The 9,842-nt window shown below is 47.3% G+C and overlaps 1 protein-coding gene across 1 annotated transcript; it reads right to left on the reverse strand.

The window, feature by feature from the left end:
* Positions 1 to 4,616: 4,616 nt before the first annotated feature.
* Positions 4,617 to 8,386, reverse strand: LOC147630775 (pentatricopeptide repeat-containing protein At4g39530-like). The gene has a single exon (XM_086810761.1). It carries the CDS (start codon positions 8,192 to 8,194, stop codon positions 6,068 to 6,070), a length of 2,127 nt encoding a protein of 708 aa, XP_086666887.1. The 5' UTR covers positions 8,195 to 8,386; the 3' UTR covers positions 4,617 to 6,067.
* Positions 8,387 to 9,842: the final 1,456 nt, after the last annotated feature.

Raw genomic sequence — 9,842 nt, forward strand, 5'->3', positions numbered from 1 at the left:
TAGCTACTAGAGATGGACACCAGGGCGCAGCAGCCTGTCGAGAAGGAGGAAGAGCGGCTGCCTATGTAGAAGGTGTAGCCACCTGAAGAGGGGAGACGCAGAGCCGCCTGTAGCCGCTTATGGAAGGGAGGCGCGACCACCTGCAAGAAGGGAACACAGCCGTCTGCTGTGCAGGGCGTAGCCGCCTGCTATGGAGGAGGAGTGCAGCCTGCTGTGTGGAAAGTGCGCAACTGCCTGCTGAAGAGGAGCGCAGCCTGCAGGTAGAGCATAGCCGCTTGAGGGTGCAGAAGCCGCTTGTTGTGGAGAAGGGGCAGTCACCTGCAACAAGGGAGGAGGAGGAGGCACAGCCGCCAGCTAAAGAGGAGAAGGTGCAGAAGCCGCCTGGCTGCAGAGGAGAGAGCAGCCCCACGCAGTCTGTAGAGGAGGGTGCAGCCCCACGCAGCCTGTAGAGGAGGGTGTAGCCGCCTATGGAAAGGAGTACAGCCGCCTGCTGGAGTGGAGGAGCACAGCCTACTAGAGAGCAAGCGTAGCCTGCTGGGAGAGTGCACAACCGCCTATAGAGCTTGAGGGATGGTTGCCTCTTTGTAGGTGTTGGGAGAGGAAGCACACGACCACAGCTGGTCGGCTCCCCAAGCTTGCATGGGGGCGGCCAATTTCAAGGTGGGGTGTGGGTAGGTGGCCATGCACCCACCCCCACACATAGAGGGTTAAGAGTGGGGTTTCCCTCCCCACCTTGGCCCACACGTGGGTGCCCACTTTTAAATGAATGTGAACTAACAACCTTATAAAATTAAAGGTTAGAAAGAAAGCTTTTAAACAAACAAGTGCAATACACTTACCACCTGTTCACACGCAACAAAACTCGTCAGAAGACAGAGCAAACTTCACGACTCACGGGCGTCCCCGCTCAGTAAGTGGCACGTCAAACATGCAAACACAAGAATACAAGTCATGCGAAAACAATTCCAAACATGCAAAACATGAATGCATGTGCAAATAGTATCATGGACATATCTCCCATTCATGGAACAAGTACAATACATCTGTCGGGCACAATACGACACCGTCCTGCTAACACACAGGTGGCACCAGTCTGCTGGCTCCCGTCCATGTTAAGCAAAAATACTGGCCTCTTCACATGAGACACCGGCCTGGCCTCAAGTGAACGAGACACAAATCTAGAGATGGACCAAATGGTCGGCCAATTGGTGACAGCCTATGTTCCAGCTTGGTTGCCTCGTGTTGGGCTGTGTTATGGCATTTGTATATGGATAATCTAGCATCTTCCGTGGGGAGAGTAAGACCCTCAAAGCTTGTACATGATATTATTCTCCTTGGGAAATAAAATACTCCAAGGGGAGGGGTCGGCCCATTCCGGCCTCTATGTGGTGTCACATGTGCAAGATCCATTTTCAGCATTTGTGGATGTTTTATCACTTTTATGTTTTATGCAAAGTGATGATGGATGTGTGTTAAAGTTGTGGCTATGTTTAAATGTTTTAATATGCATTGATGGTATCAACAAGTGTGTCAAAGGCCCTAGTCCCCCGGGCACCACCCAACGCCGCGAGTCACAAGGACTTCTACTCACACACTCCTATGAGTCACCCAATCACATGGCAACACCCCCTAAGCTCTTTGGTGTTAACTATGGCACTAGTCAAGAAAGCTCTCCTGCCAAAACCTGACACCCCTAGCTGGCAAGCTCCCAACCAACTAGTCACGTGTCCATGTGGAACCAAACATCCACAACTCATCATCCCAAAGCACAATCTCATGTCAATCATCTGCTCCAAACTGCTGCTCCACTGGAGCCTACTTGTACCCAATGAACCTGTACACCTGCCATGCATCCTGTTCCCATCCTGCAACTGCAGCTCTTGTCACCAAGTGACCTAGCCTGCCTCTGCATGAATGCCGATATCAACCTGTACACCAAGCTCCCAAATCAATGCTCATCCTAGGGATGAAGACTCCTGTGCCTGTACCTTGTAATCCAGAAGGCCATTTGCCTGGGGAATAAGAGTGGCTCTCCTTGCCAAGTAACCACATCCCCCTCTCAAGGTGAACACCCTGAGAACCTAAAGGAAACACCTGTACACCAGCAAAACTATGCTGAATTGGCACAAACTCATAGACCCCTCGGCTGTCGAGAAAGGACTGTCTTCCACACACACTCATGAGTCTGAAAACTCTGACAAAGCAAAGATTGGCCGAGCAAGGGCTCAAGGCCATGTGGGAAGGAACCATTCCTGAAAAGAACACCTGCCTCCACTGCCTCCAGAAACACAGATGAGGTAATGCAAAAAATGCTGCTGTAAACAGCTGGCAACACGTGTACCAAGAAGAGAGGGAAGGGAAAACACAGCACCTTCAGCACCTCCTCTGGGGAAACCGCAACCATGCTGCCCAGCACCCCCTCTGGAGAAAAACGTTGCCATGCTGCCCAGCATCTCCTCTGGAGAAAAAAACGCAGCCAAGCTGCCCAGCACCTCCTCCTCTGGAAGAAAACGCAGCCATGCTGCCCAACACCCCCTCAGGAGAAAATGCAGCCAGGCTGCCCACCTTCAGAGAAAAAACGCAGCCATGCTGGCTGCCATTCACCTGCTCACAAGGGCAGAAAACGCAGCCAGAAGAGTACCTACTTTGGCCGCCCCAATCCTGCAGAAAACGCAGCCAGAAGGGGCTGCCCTGTACCTCCTCCAGCTGCCCAAGACAAGACCAAAACACTCCCTCCTCCTCTGCAACCAGCAGTACCAGAAAACGCAGAAATCTGTCATGTGCATCATAGATGCCATGGACATTCTCAGGGCTAGATCCAGAAAAGGCAACCAAATAAAGAGTAGAATCGGGGTGATAGAGCACAGAGCACTTGTGGCAGTGTAGACTGGAGACAGACATGAGAGCAAATTGAAGACCAGATGGCTGTCGGCTGCACACTGGAGTGGTCGGCTGTACCAGAAGACAAGGCAGATGAAAAGCGCATGCATCAGGACCAATCGGGCAGCGTTGAAGGAAAAGATGGTCGTGGAACTGGCCGACCAGCAGTCAGCCAGTTGACCAAGCTTGGAAAGGCCTATAAATAGGGCCAAGTGCTCCATGTTGTATTCATTCACTCCCACTAGGGGTGTGAGTCATTAGGGGTCCCATAAGGGACTGTTTCGGTGAGTTACCACCTTTTTATGTAAGGCAGCCCATGGCTGCAGATTTAGGTACCTTTTTGTACCATAGAATATACTGAATTTCCAGCACTTCTCTCTCTCTCTCTCTCTACTCTCTCTCTACTCTCTCTCTATATCTGCGTTTTTGCATCAGATGGTTTTCCAAGAGTGTTTAGGGCTGAAAGAAGACTCCCAGAGCTTCCGCACGTTACATTGGTATCAGAGCATCAGGCTCAGCAAAGCTAAACACTGATTCAGTCCCATATGATGGTGTACAGGTCCAAGGTATAGGAAAGTACACGGATTCAAAGCCCAAGGCAAGGAACACAGATCGGGAAGAACTCCCAGGAGGTTAGTTGGTGGTGTTCCAGAGTGCCAAAGGGGATGGCAGTTCCGTGAGCCAGATAGGTTCTCAGGCAACGGTCCCAAGGGAGGTTGATCCTCCAAGGGTGATGTGAGAGTGTCAGACTCATTTCTTAGGAAAGAAGACCAAGACAGTGTTCAGAGTCAAGGCAGGAATGGATTGTGGACTAGAGGAAACCAGATGCATAGATCTTCGTCAGCGACAGAGTGGGTTGGAGAACAGGCCGGGTTTTCAGAGAAAAAGGGTTGCCAGGGATGGACGATGACGGAGGGACTTCGGGACAGGATTGGGATGATGACAGTCATCCAAGAGCAGGTTGGAATCCCGTCATCAAGTTTAGCAGAGGGGGATGTCATGTACATCATAGATGCCATGGACATTCTCAGGGCTAGATCCAGAAAAGGCAACCAGATAAAGAGTAGAACCAGGGTGATAGAGCACAGAGCACTTGTGGCAGTGTAGACTGGAGACAGGCATGGAGAGCAAATTGAAGACCAGATGGCTGTCGGCTGCACACTGGAGTGGTCGGCTGTACCAGAAGACAAGGCAGATGAAAAGCGCATGCATCAGGACCAGTCGGGTAGCGTTGAAGGAAAAGATGGTCGTGGAATTGGCCGACCAGCAGTCGGCCAGTTGACCAAGCTTGGAAAGGCCTATAAATAGGGCCAAGTGCTCCATGTTGTATTCATTCACTCCCACTAGGGGTGTGAGTCATTAGGGGTCCCATAGGGGACTGTTTCGGTGAGTTACCACCTTTTTATGTAAGGCAGCCCATGGCTGCAGATTTAGGTACCTTTTTGTACCATAGAATATACTGAATTTCCAGCACTTCTCTCTCTCTCTCTCTCTCTACTCTCTCTCTCTACTCTCTCTATATCTGCGTTTTTGCATCAGATGGTTTTCCAAGAGTGTTTAGGGCTGAAAGAAGACTCCCAGAGCTTCCGCACGTTACAAAATCCTTCTCTCTCAGAAAAAACACCAGAACACCTTCTGTAGAAGAGTCTCAACCCCATGCTCTGATACCATGTCAAAAGTGCGCAGCAGAAAGCGTGAGACATAGGCACAAAGACAGAAAAATGATGAAGCAACAATGATACAAACAGCCCTGTGCAAGGGGTGGTCCCCGTAAGTGAGGGCATGATGAGCAACTCCCCTGAGGGAGGACCCGGGCCTGGAAGCCCCTGTCAAGATGTCTACAAATGAGTAAGAACCTGGCCTTATATAGCCCCTATTGGAGCTAGCCGACTTGCTCTAAAAAAGACCCATGACTGGACAAAATAAACATGTGAAAATGGGTGGCCAACCCTACAACCAAGGGCCCTAAGTAGAGGGAAAAATATGGTGCTGCCCGGGATAAATCTCGGCACCCCTGATACACAACTTGGGCACACTACCAGGAGATGAATAATGCTAACAATCTTATCCCACATTGGCTTCATGGGCGTTGTGGTGGTGGTGTTTGTGGTGTTGGCAAGGAGAGGGCGGGGGGTCCTGGGTGTTGGGGGGACGGCTCTCTCGTGACAACCCCCACATTTGGTCTTAGAAAAAATTTGATTGGTGGTTTGTGATTGTCCTGTCTATGCCCCCTTCACAAAGTATTATTTTGGTCCTTCAGCCTTGATGCATGCCTGCCGTTAATTCATCCCATAAACATTGGGACTCTCCATGAAAATTCGCACTCACTTATGGAAGCTGTGTCAGATCCCTTGTCCATGAATAAACTGTCTGAGCAGCCCTCTTGCAAAAGTGATGTCGAATGCCATTCAATCTCGCAGGAAGCCGGCATTCTAAGCAGCAACAAACATCATTTTCCTGCACTGTTTGTGGCAATTTGTTCCACACTTGGCTTTGTGGGGCGCCGCAGCTGCCGCGGGGGGGGGGGGGGGTGTTGTTTTTGCGTTGGGGTTAATTTTTGTGAAAATCCCCACATTTGGTGGTACAAAAACAATGGACTATCCTAGATCCTAGGCCTAGAATAGTTCAGAAGAGCCTTATGATGCCATAAGATGGATGCCCAAGAAGCCCGGTCGCTCTGATCAGACATATCTGGCCGACAGCAGCACTGTTTCCTTTCATCACTAGTCGCCCTTAAAACTGGCCGCCTGCAGTGTTGTTCTCTCTTTGCTGGACACCTTCATTACTGGTCGACAGCAGGTTGTTTTTCTCTCTCTACTGGCTGTGTTCAAGGCAGGCGGTACAGCTGGTCTGTGATTGTCCTGTATACCCCTTTGTGTGATGGGCCTTCCTTGACATGTGCCTGGAGTTGCTTTATCCCATAAACAGTGGGACTCTCCAAGGAAATTTGCACTCAGTTACAGAACCTGCATCAGATACCTTGCAATGAATGAGCTGTCTGAGCTGCGCTCTTGCAACAGTGATGTTAAGTGCCACCCAATCTCACAAAGTAGCAAGCATACTAAGCAGCAACAAATATCATTTTTCTGCACTGTTCAGCACTTAGCTATGCCATGATTAAGTGAGTAAAAATCCTTTAAGGACCTAGACGACAAACAGGGGCATCAAAGGCTGAGGCCTGCACCTTCTATGTTACTGCCTCTAGTGATGAATCAGAGAGAGGCAAGTATCCTTCCTTCTTCATCGGCCGACCCAGTCTCCTTAGCGTTGTGAAAATGTCATCACTTTGTGGATGGCTTTGCTCTCCAACAATAAACTCATATGCTTTATTATCAACCTCTATCCAAGCCCTTCCTGGCTTTTTCATGACACCCTTGCAGACTCTAAGATCTTCAGTCTTGAAGGCATGCTCCCACATATACGCATTAGCATAAATGTTCGAGATGAGGGCATAGCTAGAAGCATATCTGGGATCAGCTTGCATGACTTCCCCATAACTCTGTTTTCCTAGCTGTGTGTGCCCGTAGGTTCTACAGTTAGTAAGTAAAGACATCCATCCAACCGCGTCAGGACCAGCTGGCATGCTTTGCAGTAAGTTTTCAGCCTCACTCAATTGTCCAGCTCGGCTTAGCAGGTCAATCATACAATTGAAGTGTACAACACCAGGTGTGATGCCACAAAGCCTCATTAGTTTGAAATAGTGACGGCCTTCTTCCAGAAGACCAGCATGGCTGCAGGCCGTGAGAATGGTAGTAAATATCTGATCATCTGGCTTCACGCCTTCTGCTACCATCTCTTCAAGATAATGCCCAGCCACCTCATAATAGCCACACTGAGCATATCCAGTGATCATCCCACCCCAAGACACCACATCTCGTATAAGCATTTTTGTAAAAATTCTATTGGCCTCCTCTAAGCTCCCAGATTTCACATACATGTCAATAACAGCATTTCCCACCACCAGATCTGACTCGAGTCTGCTTCGCACTAAATGTTCATGTATCAATCTGCCCTGCCCTATGGATCCTATGCTGCCGCATGCCTTTAAGGCGCCCAAAAACACGACATCATTCGGTTCAATCCCCTGATGTTGCATTTCCTTGAAAAGTTCAAGAGCAAAAATCCCATATCCAAGCTGGGCATATCCTGATATCATTGCACCCCATGATACCATCTGTCGGACAGGCATTTTGTCAAACACTGCACGAGCATGCTCAACACTCCCACATTTTGCATACATGTCCACGAGAGCATTTCCAACAACCGCATCCGATTCAAGACCATTGCATTGTATCTGTTTGTGTAACATGATACCCTTGTCTATGGATCCAGTGCTGCTGCATGCTTTCAAAATGCAGAGAAACATTACCTTGTCTGGCTCAATTCCCTCAAGTTTCCCTTGGCCAAAAAGGTCAAGGGCAGAGGAACTGTGCCCATTCTCAACATATCCTGCTAGCATCGCACTCCATGAGACCACATCCCGGCTTTGCATTGTGTCAAATACCGAGCGGGCTTCTTCTAAGCTCTTACATTTGGCATACATGTCAATTAGGCTGTTTCCAATACTCTGCTCTGAATGAAGCCCACTTTTGACGATCTGATGATGTGTCAGCCTGCCCTGATCTATGGCTCTTGTGTGACCACAAGCTTTCAAAGTGCCCAGAAACACAACCCTGCCTGGCTTGATGCCCTCTTGTTGCATTTTTTCAAAAAGCTCTAGAGCAAAATGATCTTGCTTATGCTGAGCACAAACCGAAATCATTGCACCCCACGACACCACATTCCGGTTTGGTAATCCATTGAACACCTTATGTGCCTCATCCATGCTCCCGGACTTGGCATAAACATCAACGAAGGTGCTTCCGAGTGCCACATCAGCTTCGAGTCCACCATGGATAACCCAGTCGTGAATAAGCCGGACTTGCTCAAGGGCAGTTCTGCTGTCACTACAAGTTTTTAGGATGCATAAGAAGGTGATCTGATCAGGATTGACATTATGTTTCTCTTCCATATCATAGAACAAGCGAAGGGCCCCTTTGGCTTCTCCAAGCTGGGCATGTGCTGAGATGATGGCATTCCATGTGTATACACTTGGGTCCATGATTTTGTGAAAGACAAGGTTTGCTTCTAAGAGCTTACCACATGAGGCAAACAGCCTGATGAGGTGATCCCCAAAGTGGGCAGAGGTGTCGAGGCCATTGAAGATCAAATGAGTATGCAATCGTCTACCACATGCCAAGTCTTTAGTTCTGATGCAACCCTGCAGCAGGCTGTAAAGAGAATCTTTGGAAAGGAGAAGCCCTTGCTCCTCCATGGGCCTCTACATTATTATGACGTAGCAAAGACATAACAGACCATGCAAAGGACAAGGCTTAGCTGATTGAGATATCGCATCTTGAGCTCGTTACAGGCAACTTAAGCAGTATTCTGTAAACTTACATGTCGCCCATGGCCAGACACCTACATACAACTTTTCACTTTTCATGCCAATAGAGTTCACGGTCGCTTGAGAATGTGCTTATTTTGTGTGTGTGAGACCACATACACGGCAATTGTGTTATTCTCCAAGGTAATGGGTTCAAATTGTGCTCGCTACTACAAGGTTATGGCGCTAGCTACAGTGGAGATGTCCTTGTAACTTGTCCGATGGTGGGTGTGTGTTGTAATCAAAAATAGTAGATTAGTTGCCAAACTTTTGAAGTTACACCTTAGCTTAAGGGCACATATTGTAAGCAATTTCCAAATTGTGCTCATTTTGGCATAGTTGGAAAACACCACGACAAAGGTATCCTCGCACCTTCAGTGGCACAGTTAACACTGCAAGGCTAACAGCCTTGCAACATGCCTCCGAATGAGATATTAATTACCAAGTTAATAACGAAAAAAGCAGAGTATTTGTCCAATTGAATGTCGAGCCATGATTTATTACCATTAGGGGCACTTACGGTCATTAAGAAAGTGGATCCATATCAATTGATGGCACATTATCTATCTTAATATTACAATGATGGAACTCTTTGGAGATGCTTCAAGATAATGAAAAAGAGCCATTGATGGCTAGCAAACATAATAATAGGACATTTCTCAACTAATATGACAATGCAAGGAAATTTTGCAAAACTCATGATGCACACCAAATATCTAATCATCCAATTGGTTGGAATGAGATTTCCATTGAAGTGAGTACTAGCGTAACAACATTTTGAAAAATGCTATGTGAAAATAGCAATTGGTTGTTCAAGTAAATGAGCATAGGTGAAGGCAGTTGGGATAGATGATGCTCAGATTCTTGCCACTAGCACAAGGCAAAAACATTTAGGATTGACACATGCCATTAAAGTAGTATGGTTTCTAGTTTCAAGCATGAGAATAGATTTAGATCTTGAGGAGAAAGAAGTTCAAATTAAAGATAAATAACACCACAACAAGATCCATTGCATGAGGACCCATTGATGAAGAGTAACTTGAGACCTAGAAAAAGCCACGACATCATGTGGCGGAGACACACAAGCCCTAAACCTAGCATTGCTAGGAAGAAAAGTTGATTGAAAGAAAACAAAAGAAAAGGTGGTTGAAAGAAAAGGTGGTTGAAAAAAATACATAACAAACAATAGCCAAAAATGTTTACGTGCCTAAGAATATCGCTAAAGCATAAACAAAAATTGTTTGTGTATTCTAAACTTGGCCTTCAAGCCCATGGGCTAAGGCTTAAGATAATCAACATTATTCAAGTGCACCCAACCTTATTAAATGCATAGCTTGTCCACCCATCATTTTTTGTTGCCACTTTATTGTACTATATTCTTATATGGTATCAGAGCTTAGGTGCTTGTAGCAAAAATAGTGCATAAAGTATAGTCTTTCTTTGCATAAAGTACTAGGAGTGATGGCTTCTATCTCAACTGCTACCTGCTATTACTGTTGCACCAGTCCTGCGCATTCATCCACCAGTCTTCACAAAA

This window comes from Cibotium barometz, chromosome 16 (genome assembly GCF_041138505.1).
Source record: "Cibotium barometz isolate CiBa-2024 chromosome 16, ASM4113850v1, whole genome shotgun sequence".
Lineage (NCBI taxonomy): Eukaryota > Viridiplantae > Streptophyta > Polypodiopsida > Cyatheales > Cibotiaceae > Cibotium > Cibotium barometz.